General features: G+C 36.9%; 1 protein-coding gene across 3 annotated transcripts in view; it reads right to left on the bottom strand.

The window, feature by feature from the left end:
• The window catches only part of GOSR1 (golgi SNAP receptor complex member 1), a 54,838-nt gene extending 38,690 nt beyond the window's left edge, over window positions 1-16,148 (bottom strand). Inside the window, exons 1-5 of one of the 3 annotated variants that reach the window (XM_059148138.1) lie at window positions 14,997-16,148; window positions 11,074-11,194; window positions 6,965-7,052; window positions 6,506-6,613; window positions 2,211-2,302 (exon numbers count right to left, since the gene is read on the bottom strand). In XM_059148138.1, the coding sequence (XP_059004121.1) occupies window positions 2,211-2,302; window positions 6,506-6,613; window positions 6,965-7,052; window positions 11,074-11,194; window positions 14,997-15,000 (413 nt within the window). In that variant the 5' untranslated portion in view covers window positions 15,001-16,148. Of the gene's footprint in view, window positions 1-2,210; window positions 2,303-6,505; window positions 6,614-6,964; window positions 7,053-11,073; window positions 11,195-13,998; window positions 14,138-14,996 lie in introns of those variants that run through there. The other 2 variants (XM_059148136.1, XM_059148137.1) reach the window with 2 other exon arrangements.

The following is a 16,148-nucleotide window of genomic DNA, read 5'->3' as shown; positions in this document are numbered from 1 at the left end:
AAGAATCATGCACTCCTCTGACTGAACCAGGCAGGCATCCTGAAAACAGGTGATCTAGATTTAAATCTATACTCCCATCATTAACTAGTCAGTTAACCTTAGACAAATCTCATAATACCCAGTTTTATAAAATGGTACTAATAATTTCTATCTGTACCAAAAGATTATATGAAGCCCGAAAAGAGATAATACATGGAAAAGTAGTGTACAATTGCAAAGAACTTTAAAATGTTAGTTATTACTACTATATCTCATCTCACTAATCTTATTCTGCTTTGTATTATATTAATTTGAATATATGTCTTACTCCCCTCTAGCACCTAGATTATAAAGTTTTTTTTTCTTTTTTAAAGATTTTACTTATTTATTTGACAGAGAGAGATCACAAGTAGGCAGAGAGGCAGGTAGAGAGAGAGAGGGAAGCAGGCTCCCTGCTGAGCAGAGAGCCCAATGCAGGGCTCGATCCCAGAACTCTGGGATCATGACCCAAGCCGAAGGCTTAACCCACTGAGCCACCCAGGAGCCTTGTAGCACCTAGATTATAAACTCCTGTTGGGCTAAGTTGGTCTTTTCATTTCAAGCCTCTACTGTGCCTGATCTAGAGTCTTACTCATGGCTGTTAATCAGGAAATAGTTTAATGAATGGATGAAACCTGTTTCTTTTATGACTGTTTTTCAGAAAGCAAGTTATTACAGTGGACTATATTCTAACAATTCCCACAAATTTAGGGGTAACAAAATGCCAGTATAGGCTGTCCCCTATACTGGTTCTCAATGTATACCTAAAAATACATACATAAATAGTCTGCACAGATATTAAACAAAAGATTTACATGTTCCTGAGAACTAAAAATATTACAAAATATCTAATTATGGCAGAAATTTTTTTTTAGTCCTTCATGTTTCACTAAGTACATAAGACTAAACATTAAATAAATAGAACAATAAAAACTAATTTACCAAGATAATTTTTAGGGGAAGGAACATAACTTTGATGGCTAGATAATCCTTGATTAGTTTTGAGCAAAAATTTTGAATGCAGTGAATATGAAATTATTTCTTTTGCAAAAGTCTTACTTTGTAACAAAATAAAAGATTTCTAGGAAAATGTTTCAAGAGTACCCATGACACATATCAGTTTATGATACGGTAATGTGTAATGTGTATCACAGCTATGTTTATGAAACACAGTAATTACTTATGAAACAGTAAGTATCATACATTTATCATAAGTGAGACAATGATAGGCATCATTAGATGGTCCAAAAATGAAAGTCTTCAGTTTTAATTAGATGCTCAATGGATTTAACTTATTGTGTTCAGTTGTGAAAAATGCTTTTTTTTTTTTTTTAAGATTTTATTTATTTATTTGAAAGACAGAGAGAGAGAGAGAGAGGGAGTCGGGGAAGAAGAAGAGGGACAAGCTGACTCTGTGCTGAGCACGGAGCCCAATAGGAGCTCCAACCCACAACCCGAGACGTGACCTGAGCTGAAATCAAGAGTTGGACACTCAAATGACTGAGCCACTCAGGTGTCCCATGAAAAAAAATTTAAATGTCCATATGAAACATCAGAATGCATTATTGAAGGTGAGGTAAAGGGATGAAGAACAAATTTTTAAAATTATGGATTGAGATTAGCATAAAAACACTGGAAGTTCTTAAATAATTTGACGTACGCTATTAAGTCTGAATAAGACCTGGAAAGCACGATATTTCAAATTCCAGAGAAATAAAGATTACTTTAAATATATTTTTTATATATATATATATATATATATTACCTAAAAATTTACTCCATATATATAAAACTGTTAAGAAAGAGGGTAGGGGGGTAGCTGGTAAATCAGAAAGAGAAACACAGAGAGCTTCAGTTATTGGCAATATCATTATTAAGGTGGGTGGTAGGAGATCAGAGAAAAACTCAGAAGATAGCATCTAAGCTGGATTCTGAATTAATACAGTAGAGTCAAGGCTGGCAGGAGCCAATGATAAAATGAGGAGAAGCTAGAGAAGACCAGCAAAGTAGATTAGATTCAGCAATGTTTAAAGAACAGTGAAATGAGAATTAGAGAATTCTCTACAAAATTAGAATCAGAAACCCTGAAATCTAAATTATGGTTCTGCTACTCAATTTACAGTTAATCATAGATATGGTCTAAGTCTAAATATGAGTAAACATCCTACAAAATAACATAAAAGATAACTTACTCAATATCCTTTCGTACTGATCCCATGAGATTCTCCCTTTCCCGTATTGCCATAAAGTTTGCTTTGGTTTTATGAAATTCATGTGTATAATCCTGCAATAAATCAACATCCAATCTCAACATAAGCTCATGTTTTCCTCTTACTGAACGATTAGATATTGTCATCATATTATAAATGTCTGTCAGGAAAACTGCTATTTAAGAATCAAACAGTCAAGAAGTAAAAATAACATTATAATCCCTTTCCCCAAGAGTGACCAGCTTCTTTCAAACGAAAACAATTCAGTGTTAGGGTAATAGACCACTAAATCACTATCCTTTGTATCTTCTAGTACTTTGTCTTGTGGGACAGAATTATTAAGAAAGAAAGAAAAAAAAAAAAGATAAAATGATTCCAAATAGCCTAGGATAAAATTTGAGGGGATCTCTCTACTTATTAGTGTATACCCAATGGGGCTTATTTTCAAATTTCATCTTTTTGGAATTCCCACAGAAATTTAATTCCTAAACCAGTCAAAGGAAGAACAGAACCAAAAGAATTGTAAAGAAAAAGCAATCTTCAAATATTTCCCTTTCTTTTTCTACTACCATACTTTTAAGAGATTAAGGAATATTCATTACTTTTTAAAATTCAGAGATGTGTATAGAGAAGATAAAAATCATGATCCCATCTCCCAGAAAGCCCTTACTGCCCCTTTAAACACGAAATATAAATGAACATGGAGAGAATACTAAAAGTGCACCAAAAGGGACAAAAACAAAAACCACCCTGCTCTACAGCTCATAACTCCCTTCACTTTCTTTTATTTTCTTTCAGGAACTGTGTTTCTGTATATACAAACTTCCTATTATTTCTTTGATTTATGCTAAAGAAATCAAACTACAGCTGATCCTTGAAAAACAGATTTGAAATGCAAAGGTCCACAAATATGTGGATTTTTCTTACAGTACAGTTCTGCAAATACATTTTCCTTATAATTTTTTTTTTAAGATTTTTTTATTTGACAGAGAGAGACACAGCAAGAGATGGAACACAAGCAGGGGGAGTGGGAAGGGGAGAAGCAGGCTTCCCGCTGAGCAGGGAGCCCAATGTGGGGCTCGATCCCAGGACCCTGAGATCATGACATGAGCCAAAGGCATACGCTTAATGACTGAGCCACCCAGGCGCCCTTCCTTGTAATTTTTAGGTAACATTTCTTTTCTCTACCTTATTTTATCGTAAGAATACAGTATGTAATATGTATAACATACAAAATATGTGTTAACCAACTGTTTATGCCAGGCTATAGTCAGTTGTAGGCTATTAGTACTTAAGTTTTTAGGAGTCAAAGTTATATGCAAATTTTCAACTGCACAGGAGTGGAGAGGCAGGTGTCAGCACCCCCAATCCTCACATTGTTCAAGGGTCAGTTGTACTTTGCTATATACCTTCTTTTCAGTAGTTCATAAGGTATCAAGCAATCTTTTCATATTAACAAACAGAAATCTACATTCTTTTCAACAGCTGTATAGAATTCTATCTTATGACTGTCATAGTTTTGTCAATTCCCTACCAGTAAACATTTTAGTTATTTTGTTGTTTTTAAAAAATGCTGTTTAAAAAATAAACATTCTTGTATATATATTTTACTGACTCTTTCTCTTTTTAAAGTGTGTTTAAAGAGTAAATGCCTAACAGATGAAGTGGATCAAAGAATCTTACATTTAAATTTTGATAGTGCTAAACTGCCTTCTAAAAAGACGACCAATTTATGTTCCCAGCAACATAGTGAATGAGGGCCCATTTTTCTATTATCTTGTAATGTGCTAGAGATATTTCAATAGTTGCTATTCTGACAGGTGAAAAATCCTACCTCATTTTGATTAGTATAGTTTCCTTTTGGCATGTGGATGAACATCTTTTTATGGTTTTGGTCATTTTCTTTTAAATAGTTTATTTCTATTTATTTATTTATTTATTTTTAAAGATTTTATTTATTTATCGGGGGGGGGGGAGAGCGAGCACAGGCAGACAGAATGGCAGGCAGAGGCAGAGGGAGAAGCAGGCTCCCTGCTGAGCAAGGAGCCCGATGTGGGACTCGATCCCAGGACGCTGGGATCATGACCTGAGCCGAAGGCAGCTGCTTAACCAACTGAGCCACCCAGGCGTCCCTTTTGGTCATTTTCTATAAGCAGCCAGTTCATATCCTTTGCCCATTTTCTTTTTGGGTTATCTTTTTATCTCTATTATTTCTCTGTACACTAAGCAAATCAGACATTTGTTATAGTTTTTCTGCTATTAAGTATTGTTTAGAAATGTATAATTTTTTTAAAAAGACTTTATGTATTTATTTGACAGAGACCAAGCTGGGGGAGAGGGAGAAGCAGGCTCCCCAGTGAGCAAAGAGCCTGACGTGGGCCTCAACCCCCGGACCCTGGGATCATGACCAAAGCCAAGTACAGATGATTAATTGAGCCACCCTGGCTCCCTAGAAAGGTCTAATTTCTAAAATGTATAATTTTACTCATGCTTTATTTTGAACTTCTATAGTTTATTTTTCTACATATAAATCTTTGTCCGTTTGGAATTTATTCTGGATGTGAGGATTGAGACAGAAATTCAAATTTGTTCCTCCTGGTCTCTCCCTCTTCCCTCTCCCCTGCAACCACCACCAGCCACATAATTAGCCAATTATTACAGGCCTACTTAATTTATGATACTCTGTTTCCCAATGATCTAAAATACCACCTCTAGGGGCACCTGAGTGGTGCCTTCGGCTCAGGTGGGATTGAGGCCCACATCCAGTACTCTGCTCACTGGGGGGGCCTGCTTCTCTCTCTGCTGTTTCCCCTGCTTATACTCTCTCTCTGTCTCTCTGTGCCAAATGAATAAATAAATACATAAATAAAATCTTAAGAAAAAAATTAATAATAAATAAAGTAAGATAGCACCTTTATCAGAAACTTAATTTCCATGTGAACTCTGTTCTGTTCTATTGGTATATTTTTTTCCTCCAGAATCAAACTGTCTTAATTCTTCCAGCTTCTTAACAGGTTTTAATATTTGGTAGAATTAGGTATCCTTTACTACTTATCTTCATTTTCATTTTTTTTTTTCTTGGTTACACTCGTATGTCTGTGATTCCAAATAAACTTTGATGTCATTTTGCTAATTAAAAAAGAAAAAGAAAAAGAAACAAAAACCTCTTTTTCTATTTGGAAGACACTCAATTCATAAGTTGGCTCAGAGAGAAATCTTCCAAAGGCAGAGTAATTCCTTCCCGTACTTAAATCTTTTATTTTCCTTGTAAAGTTTTATACATGCAGGTACTATTCATTATTATTAAATTTATACACAAGGATTTCAGTTTCTTCCATTATATTTTCTCTCAGGTTACTGGTTATATGTAAGGAAACTTGTTTCAATATATTAATTTCAAAATCTACCATTTTATTAAATTTGTTTCTAATTTTTTCAGTTGTTTTTCTTGGTTGTGTTAGATAAGTAATTTTTCACTGCTACATAATAAAAGTTTTGCCTCTTTCTTGTCACTATTTAGATCTTGTTTATTTATATCTCTGTCTGACTGCACCATCAAGAACTTCCAAAACAATAATAAACATCTGTGGTGATTGGGGATATCTTTATCTTGTTTCTTTCTTCAGAGGGAATGCTTTCAGTGCTTTATTATTAAGCATCAGGCTAGCTTTAACATGAGATACACATTTTTGTCTTAAGTAAATAAAGTATCCTCCTATTCCTATTTTTATAAGCGTTTTTAAAATTAGAAATGATTGCTGAATTTTTCCAATATTAAAAACACTTGTCTTCCTATTTGTACTACTTCCTATTTAACACATTTGTATGTAAATCTGAGAGTTTATTTCATTTTGTTGGCACACTTTTAATATTTTCTCAAACAGACTAAATATAGTAAATTACCTCCCTTCCAGTTCATCTTCAAAGCCTGATGAAAGTACACTCTAAACCATGGTATTTGGCCTATGCATGACCATTAGCTATTTCACTGTTACTGGGAGCTAGCGAGGTCTCCCACAATAGAAGTATATTTACCTAGTGATGAATATTATTCATTTTTACCAGGCAAAAGCAAGAGCTATCAGATATTTTCAGAATTTTATCATACCAAGAGAAAAAAAAGTAAAACAAGACAAATTTCTACAGCAAAGTATTTATTGTCCCAGAAGAGTCTTCCCTTTATTCTCTTAAATACATTTATACATATTCTATTCAGGGATTTAAAAAAACAACAACAACACTACAATAACTTAAAAATCTCAAACCCAATACATTACCTGCAAAATATCTCTATGTCTCTGTAATGTATGCATCAGTGCAGCATTCAAAGATGGGACACCTGCACTGTTGGTATATTCTGCCATTTTATCATTTACTCCCGTAAGCTAAAAAGAAGAAAAAGAAAACAAATAAAAATATTTTAAAAAGCACTATAGATAATAGAAAATTATTTGCCTATATGCTTGTTTAGCTAAGAGCAAACAAAAAGACCACCCCAAAACCAAAGACAGAGAAGGATTCAGTACTTCCCCCCAAGTAGTCCATAAAGCCTAAAATAATACCCATAAGACCTGAGAATGGCTATAATCAAAATTCAAGGGGCCTGGACAGGCACTTATCTTGGATGAAAGGGTGATTTCTATAAACATGTCTGTGTTAATATAATCTAATACCGTATCTAACAAGTGATTAACACAGTTGACTAATAAAATAGCCATTTAACAGAAAGTACTTACCCTTGCCAAAAGCTGTTCAATCTCAATTGCCATTGTTTCAAACATTCTGTCTTGGCTTGATCCATTTAAAAGGGGTGTTGTGTCAGAGCTAAAGAGAAGTTCCATTAAAGAGAATCCATCACTCAAACCTAATTCTTTATAAACATACTTAAAATAATAAGGTACTCTTAAAGAGGTCAAGTGGAACCCCAGAGATGTTCTCTGTTTAACTATAGTTTTATGAAGTTTTCCTATATAGATCACACACATTCTAATTATTATAGTCAGTATAAAATAAAATTTGTTTTTGTGGGGGTGTTGGGGTGTTGTGGTGGTGCAGGCAGTGAAGAGGCAAAGGGAGGGAGAGAATCGTAAGCAGGCTCTACGCCCAGTAGAGAGCCTGACGCAGGGCTCCATCTCAAGAGTTGGATGCTTAACTGACTGAGCCACTCAAGCACACCACAGTATAAAATATAATTGTATAGAAGTTTTTTTAAACTTTAATACATACATCTAACCTTAATAATGTAAAGAAATTTCCCAAATGAAAGTAACTTACACAATACAATGGCAGTGCCCAATTAAATGCTAAATCTAAAAGAGCAAATTATGTGGAACAAAACCATAGAACTAAGTAGTACTACATATAAAAGGAAGCATAAAAGGTATTACAGATTATGTTATGGGATCTGTGAGGAATAATCTTTTAATTTTTACTCCAAAGCAATAATGGCTCCTCAAATTAAGTTCGCTCTTCTTACCAAAGAGAAATAACACTGAGATTTACATAAACTAGATTGGGTACCTAGTTATTAAGTAATCAGGAACTGACTTTAAGTCTAATACAGATAACCATGTCCAGCAACTCTCTACATTTCCACCTATATTATACAACTGTTTCAGGTTTTGTTTTGTTTTGTTTTTTAAATATTTTATTTGTTTATTTGACAGATATCACAAGTAGGCAGAGAGGCAGGCAGAGAGAAGGGAAGCAGGCTCCCCACAGAGCAGAGAGCCAGATGTGGGGCTCAATCCCAGGACCCTGGGATCATGACCCGAGCCGAAGGCAGAGGCTTTAACCACTGAGCCACCCAGGCGCCCGTTTTGTTTTGTTTTTAACAAAGATGTCAACTGTCTTCTAATATGAACAGTCAGTCAAAAATCTAACTTTTTGCAAATGAAACTTACGTTTGACAGATTCAAATCCTAAATTAAAACCAGATGTCCAGAAAATTTCTCTTGCCTCTTCTGAAAAACCACTAACCTTCATTCTCTCCCCAAATGGTATGCATTATCATGTGAGCAGCTTAAGAGAGATCTCAGTTATACTAGACACAGATAAGTATGCAGGCAATGACAATGCTCTTCAATCTTGCTGAAGACTTTGTCCTGCCCTGTGACAGTGCTTGGGTGTGGTGAATGAAGAGAGATTAAATCATCAGTTTAACATCAAAAAAACACTTTTGCTACCATTTCTCTTCTCCAGGTACAATTCCACAGCAATAGTAATGGGCAATGAAATAACCAAAAAGTGACTAATAAAAAGGATTTTTACTTTTAAGATGTTTAACTAGGTCCAAATTTTTATTGCTTCTTAAAACATGTCAATTTACTTGCCTTAAAATATATCCTAATATCTAGTTCTTTATATGTCAAAGTCAACCCAAAGTTCTGTGGTTATGTATTAGAGTGCGCCCAGGCAAAAATGCCTTAAATACTACTAATACAGATCCTCCCCTACCAGATACATGAAAAAGAACATTGGGCCAACGAATATGAGCTCCATGAAGAGGGAAACTGCCTGTTCACAGATATATGGCAAGCACCTAGAATAGTAGTGCCTGGCACATGGTAGATACTCATTAAATGAGTACGGAGATGAGGAGTATAGAGTGAGGAGACTATAGAGTATATGAGAATGAGTATAGAGTGAGGAGACAATCTCTATATTCACCATTCTTAGAGTATAGGAGTCCACGGAAATAGTCAAAAACTCCCTTCTCCACAATACTACGATTCAGTTAAACTGAATTTATTTTATAGATATGTGATGATCCATAGATCATCAAGTTCTCAAAATACAGAAAGTAAAAAAAAGTTACTCCTAGATGAAAAATTGTGGTCATTACTGAGATTCTTCATTATGACATGCTTTCAATCTGGACAATAACAAAACACTTAGAATACACACTGGATCTTTATCCTCATGGCCTGAGGCTTCTTACTAAAGGGAGAGTTGGGCTACAGGAATCTAAAAACTCAGTCTCAATCTGTTGTAGAATTCCTTAGGAAATGTTTTCAAGATAGTTTTCCCTTTAAAAAGGTCATAAAAGTATAAGTTCATGAAGCACAGTAAACATAGAAAAAGCATCATGCAACTGTGTCTCCTGACAATTAATTCAGTTTCAAAACTGTATGCTCACTGGCATAGTCAAGTAGGAGACTTAAATTCAGGAAAAATGCTTTCCAGTGATAAAATTAAGTTTATACATACAAAAGAACCTTCTTCATTTTCTTTGCTTGCTAAATAAAGGCAAGTCCAAAACAATGTACTACAGTCAAAGCTTTATGACATGCTGGCAGCTTACTTTTAGGTCCTATAGTCAATATGTTGGCCTTGCTATCTTAAATTCTTTAATAATATGCGCTTTTGGCTATGGTATTGAAATGAGTCTTTTGTTGGAATGTTCACAGAAAGGTTTAGCGTACAGGCTCTGGAGATAGAAATACCTGGGTTTAAACCCATGCTCAATTTTTATTGTTTTATTATTATTAGCTGGAAAAAAATCCCACCCACTGCCAATCTTCAAAAAAGTATGTGAAAGAAAAGATAACAACTAACTATGCAACCAGCAATTCCACTGCTAGATATACAATATTTGTATAGGTAAAAATGTTCCTAGCAGACTTCACATAAAAGGCTAAAAATAGAGTACCTGATACCTGAGGAACTCTGTGTCAGCTATTAAAATTATTATTAATTAGCAAAAATTAGAAACAATGTCCATCTACAGACAATACACAACTATATGATCACAATATGATACTATATGCAGCAAATGAATATACCACAGTTAAATGTATCCAAAGCTTAATCACAAAGATAATGTTAAACAAAAAGCGAGTTGCAAAACTACAGAAAGATACCATAAATTGTTTAGGAAGCAAACATGTAGTAAAAACATGGAGACTATGCGGAAGCAGAAAATGAGATACTGATAACTGAACTGATAATGATTATTTCTTGAAGAGGGAGATAGGCACATGAGGATCCTTTATTCTTTATACCTTTCTAAGTGTCTTAAATATTTCCTAATTTTTTTTTTTTTAACAAGTAGATGGCCTAAAGTGAGCATAAGATTCAAAGATTACATTTTCCAGGTGTTCAATATAATAGCATTCTGATTTCTCAAGAAAAAAAAAAAACCCTCAAATTAAAAATAGCTTGGATGGGGCGCCTGGGTTGCTTAGTGGGTTAAAGCCTCTGCCTTCAGCTTGGGTCATGATCCCAGAGTCCTGGGATCGAGCGCCGCATCACATCGGGCTCTCTGCTCATCAGGGAGCCTGCTTCCTCCTCTCTCTGCCTGCCTCTCTGCCTACTTGTGATTTCTGTCTGCGAATAAATAAATAAAATCTTAAAAAAAAATAGCTTGGATGATTAATAGTGAGGATACACACTGCATTAGATTCATTCTAAAACACCAGACTAGCAGTATGTATACTTTACATCTGGGCAGTTTCTCAGATCCAGACAGCAACCAGGAGATATAAGAAATAGAATGTGAGATATAAGAAATACAATAAAGAAATACAAAATATAAATCATATTTCTTACACTGGCTGAACTAGAAAAAGAATGAGAAACTCATTCTTAAGTCTTAGCATCTCCCTCTTAATACCATCACAACCTTTGCCTGAGGATCCCAAATGAATGTAAGACTCAAGAATTAAGAAGAATTTTTATAAATCTCTAAAATATAATCAGTAACAAAAAAATAAAATACGAAAAATTCACCAATAGACCAAGTTACAGAGTTACATATTTCAGTTTATTTTTTAATGCTTTTAAAACATTCTATGAAAAAAAAAATTCTATGGTGTAAGGCATAAGAGACAGAATCTGGTAGTACCTATACCTGTCGCGTCTTCCATCTCGGGCACTGCTGTGACTGTAACTTGTACATAGTTTACTGAAGGAAACTAGTTTCAGGTCAAGTTCATTTTCCAGCTGTCGAGCCTGTTTCCTGAGATCTTTAACAAAATTTGAAAAGTAAATAATTAAACACAAAGAGTCCATCAGCAGACATAAAAATTACAAAACTATTCTGAATAAACCATGAAAATAATCATATATTGATCTAGATTCCTCATAAAGAAATGTGTTAAAAGGAGACAGCCAAAGACTTACCCAGAAAGGCAAACTGTCTCTTACTTAAACTTCAGATGGGTCAAGAAGGGGAAAAATAGTGGCAGGTAGAAAACTTCACCTGTATTCCAAAAATAGCTAGACAACAAATGTTCTAAATCTCTGAAATTATTTCTGTAACAATGTCTACAATTTTGTAATTTGGGGGGAAAAAGGAGAGAATACAAATCATAAAGAAACTGCCTATGATTTATAACAGGCATTGTAACAACTTATCAACTAATTTCATAAAAAAGAGATCATCACTGTTTTTGACAGAGATTGTCCTATCTCTTTATATTCCAAAGCTTATGAAATTATAAGTAGAATGACTTAGTAGCTGAAGCTTAAAGAAAAAAATAATCAACAAAGGATTAAAAATTGGTCTTAAAAAAAAATTGGTCTTTCAATAAGTTTACTGAAAGAAATTTAGAGATACTTAAGTTAATAAGGAACTGTGTGACTAACAAGGTCAACTATAAGTATGACAAAATAAGGGCCTAAGTTTTAAAAGAACACAAGCAAACAGAAACACTGCTATAGTAGTTTGGCCTAGTAGTTGAGGGAGAGAAGCCCCAAGCCAGAAACCTACATCTATATGTGAGTATTCTTATTCAAGGTCAAGTGGCTGTCAAAATAAAAGGGCTGAAATTTAGAAAGGAATATTGTAAGGATCTCATCTTTCGGGAATAAGGGTTACAAAACATTATTTCAATATATTTATCAGCAACCAGAAGTAAGAAGCACTGTAATATAGTGAAGCATATTTTGCCAGAAATGACCAAGTCTCAGAATCTTCTCTCACCCTAATGTTCTAAGATTCTGAGAACTGACTCTGAGATTTATTGAAAATCTACTTACGAACCTCCACTTTTTAAAAAAGATTTATTTGAGAGAGAGAGCGCGCGCGCACCAGGGGAATGGGCAAAGGGAGAGGGACAGAAATCCTCAAGCTGACTCCCCACTGAGCTCCCCTCCTGACATAGGGCTGGATTCCAGGACCCTACCTTCAGGGTTTAGTAACCATGAGCTTAAAGCACAGAGTAAGTTGTCAATAATAAGATGCTATAATTACTACAGCACAGCGCTTCAAAAAACTACAGCCTAATCACTAGTATTAAAAATACTGGGCGCCTGGGTGGCTCAGTGGGTTAAGCCGCTGCCTTTGGCTCAGGTCATGATCTCAGGGTCCTGGGATCGAGTCCCACATCGGGCTCTCTGCTCAGCAGGGAGCCTGCTTCTCTCTCTCTCTCTCTCTGCCTGCCTCTCTGCCTACTTGTGATCTCTCTCTTCAAATAAATAAATAAAATCTTAAAAAAAAAAATACTAATAGCCTCGGGCGCCTGGGTGGCTCAGTGGGTTAAGCCGCTGCCTTCGGCTCAGGTCATGATCTCAGGGTCCTGGGATCGAGTCCCGCATCAGGCTCTCTGCTCAGCAGGAGCCTGCTTCCTCCTCTCTCTCTCTGCCTGCCTCTCTGCCTACTCGTGATCTCTCTCTGCCAAATAAATAAATAAAAATCTTTAAATAAAAAAAACACTAATAGCCTCGTGTACATAATTTTAAAATATTTTCTATCTAGTATTCATTTCAAATAGGCATTTAAATGCGTGTGTTAAACTATAATTATGGTTCTCTCTAACGAGTAACTGTCTTTCTTAATAGAAAACATCAACTAAAAGCATTCTGAAAGTAGGCCCGAGGTACATACATACAAGCAAGTATGGATGAACTCAGAATTAATTAAGCTCTTAGACCAAGGGGCTGTTAGTGACAATACTGTTACTTGTGGTTTCCGAGAGGCTTGGAGAGTAGTTTCTATCGTAATAAAGCAAAGACACAATTGAAAGAAAAAGACGAGCATTCTCTGATCCGTGGTCTTTATCATGGTCCAGGAGTGCGTTTTACATGAGCGCACTTTATCGGAACGTATTTTCAGTAATTAAAAAAACGTACTCGTCAAATCACAAGACAGTTCTTTTGGCAGAAGACGGACAGCAAATGCAATCGTTGCAATTCACACTGGTTCTCTCAACTTTCTCTTTTTTAACAAAACTCGTCTCACAGCAGAGTTTGGTAAAGTTATTTCCTCTGCCTTCAAACGGGACTCGACACCCAATCCTTGAAGTCCCAGCCTGAAGCTGCCAGGGGGACCGAGGAGGAGACACTTCGTTCATACAACTTCTCTCGAGGGACCGGACTGACAAGTTCCTTCTTTCCCTTATCCTGCTCAACTGTCCAACAGTGACCTCAACTCTTAAAACGCTGAGTCTTCCAGCCTCCTGGGCTCGGAATATTCTCGTTCAAAACTCGTCTCCTCTCAGAGTTCGTGTCCCAAACCCCTGCGTCCAAGTTCGCTTAGCTCCTCAACCCAGTCCTCCTCCAGTGACTCGGGACCCTCTTCCACTTCATCGCCGCTCACCTCTCTCCGCCCAACCCCTGCTCCAGGTCTCGCTGCCTCTCGGGTCAGCCCCCTGCCCCAGACCGTTCGGTCTCTTCAGCCCCCAGGCCCGCGGCCCCGAATGTACGTGCCCCACCCGCCGGCGCGGCCCCTCCGGAGGCCAGGCTCTTTCCTCTGCCGCCTCCCCCAAGACCCGTCCCCACCCAGCCCTTCTGCCTCTCAGCGAGACCCATACGGAAGCCTCGCCCTCACCTTCCCAATAATTGCTGGTTCCTGCAGCCATCTTTGTTGTCCAACGTCAGTCGGGATAGAAGAGTAGAGGCGATGCGAACCAGAGAATTACCTCCGCACCTTCTTCCGCCCCGGCGCCAGGGCCGATGGGATACGTAAGCTTCCACAGACACCGCCACCTGGCGGTCAATTCATCACCTTACAGCTTTTTTTTTTTTTTTTTTTTTTTTTTTTTTTTTTTTTTAAATATTTGATTTATTTATTTGACAGAGATCACAAGTAGGCAGAGGCAGGCAGAGAGAGGGGGGGAGCAGGCTCCCTGCTGAGCAGAGAGCCCGATGTGGGGCTCGATCCCAGGACCCTGAGATCATGACCTGAGCCGAAGGCAGAGGCTTAAACCACTGAGCCACCCAGGCGCCCCGATCACCTTACAGCTTTTGAGCAGTGGGGCTGAAAACTAGTTTTAACCTCTACACTACCTGAATTATGTGCCCTTCTGGTGCTCATATCCTCTCTCGGCGCCCCAAACCCGCATCATCGCCCTCAATCGGCTAATCCCCTCTCTCAGCAGGGGCCTGCCTGGCCGAGAAGAAAGTCATCGTCAGACGCAAGTCCCTATTCCCCTTTCCTTTTCTCAATGTGTGTCTTTAGCCAACCTGAGGCTCTTTTCTTTCCAAGACCAACCCTTTCATCTTAAAGTGTGTGCTAACTGCTTCCACGCACCTCATCCTGTCCCCCTCAACCTGTTAGAATCCGCCGTCCAAAGCCACCCATATAGATACATAAATTCTCACACTCGGCTTGTGCCCACATTTTACCAGTTCCAGTGAAATGTAGAAAAGTTACCTCTTGTAAAGGTGTTTAAATCATACCTGTCCCTTTACCCACTTCCATTTAGAACTGTCTTTAAGAGTTCCTCTACATTCATTGAGAACCACATCAGGTAACGTTATCGGTTTTGCTTCAACTGTCAACCGTAATTTATAGAATTCAAAAGAAGGAAAGCTAACTGTATTTACCCATATTTTATTCTTTCCATTTTTCTTTCTTCATTCCCAATGTTCCAAGGTTTCTTCTTTTACCATTTTCCTTCTGTTTCAAGAACTTCATTTAGCCATTTTTAAAAGAGTAGGTCTGCTGGAGACACATTCTACTAGTTTTCCTTCATCTGATAACGTTTTGATTTTCTCTTCATTCCTGAAAAATATTGTTGCCAGATATAGAATCTGAGGTTCACAATTTTCTTTTTTCCTCAGCACTGGAAAATGTGCCAATTCCTCCTGTCCTCCAAGGTTCTGATGAGAAATTGGCGGTTCTTTGAATTGTTTTTCTGTTATAGCTAAGGTATCTTTTCTCTCACTGCTTTCAAAACTTTTTCTTTTCAGAAAGTTGATTAAGATGTGTCTTAGTATGGATTTCTTTGGTTTTATCCTGCTTGAGATATGCTCAGCTTCCTGAATCTTCAGTTTATGTCATTTGCCAAATTTGGGGAATTTTCAGCCATTGTTTCTTCTAATATTTTTTTCTGCCCCATACTCTTTTTCCTCTCCCTCTGGGACTCCAATGACACAAATAGTAGATCTTTGGTTAGAGATCTGGTGTACTCTCCATATCTGAGGCTTTAATAATTTTTTTCAGCCTGTTTTCTGTTGTTCAGATTGGGTAGTTTCTGTGCTCTGTCTTCAAGTTCACTGACAGCCATATCTTTCCTCTGTCCCTTCCATTCTGCTATTGAAGGGGTTGACTGAATTTTTAAATTTCATTTATTGGGGTTTTCAAATCTAAAATTTCCGTTTTGTTCCTCATATCTTCTATTTCTTTGCCGAGACTCTTTTTATCATTTGTCCTAAGTTTATTTGTAATTTCTCACTAAAATATATTTTATGTTCTTGTCAGATAATTCCAACATGTGCGTCATCTTGATATTGACATCTGTTAATTATCTTTTTTTCTTTCAAGTTGAAATTTCCTGGGTTCTTGGTATAATGAATGATTTTTACGTTGTAGTCCAGGCTATTTTAAGGTATTATAAGACCCTGGATATTTAAGTCTTCTGTTTAAGCAGAACTCCTCTGATGTTGTGCTGGTGGGGGTGATGGGAAACTGGCTTGTTGCTTCAAGGTTGAAGTAGAGAAGTTCAGGTTCTCCCCTGGCCTCTGTCGATAACCCAG

This window comes from Mustela lutreola, chromosome 15 (assembly GCF_030435805.1).
Source record: "Mustela lutreola isolate mMusLut2 chromosome 15, mMusLut2.pri, whole genome shotgun sequence".
NCBI classification, from domain to species: domain Eukaryota; kingdom Metazoa; phylum Chordata; class Mammalia; order Carnivora; family Mustelidae; genus Mustela; species Mustela lutreola.
The sequence above is the reverse complement of the archived record's forward strand: the minus strand, read 5'-3'. Positions and strand labels throughout refer to the sequence as shown.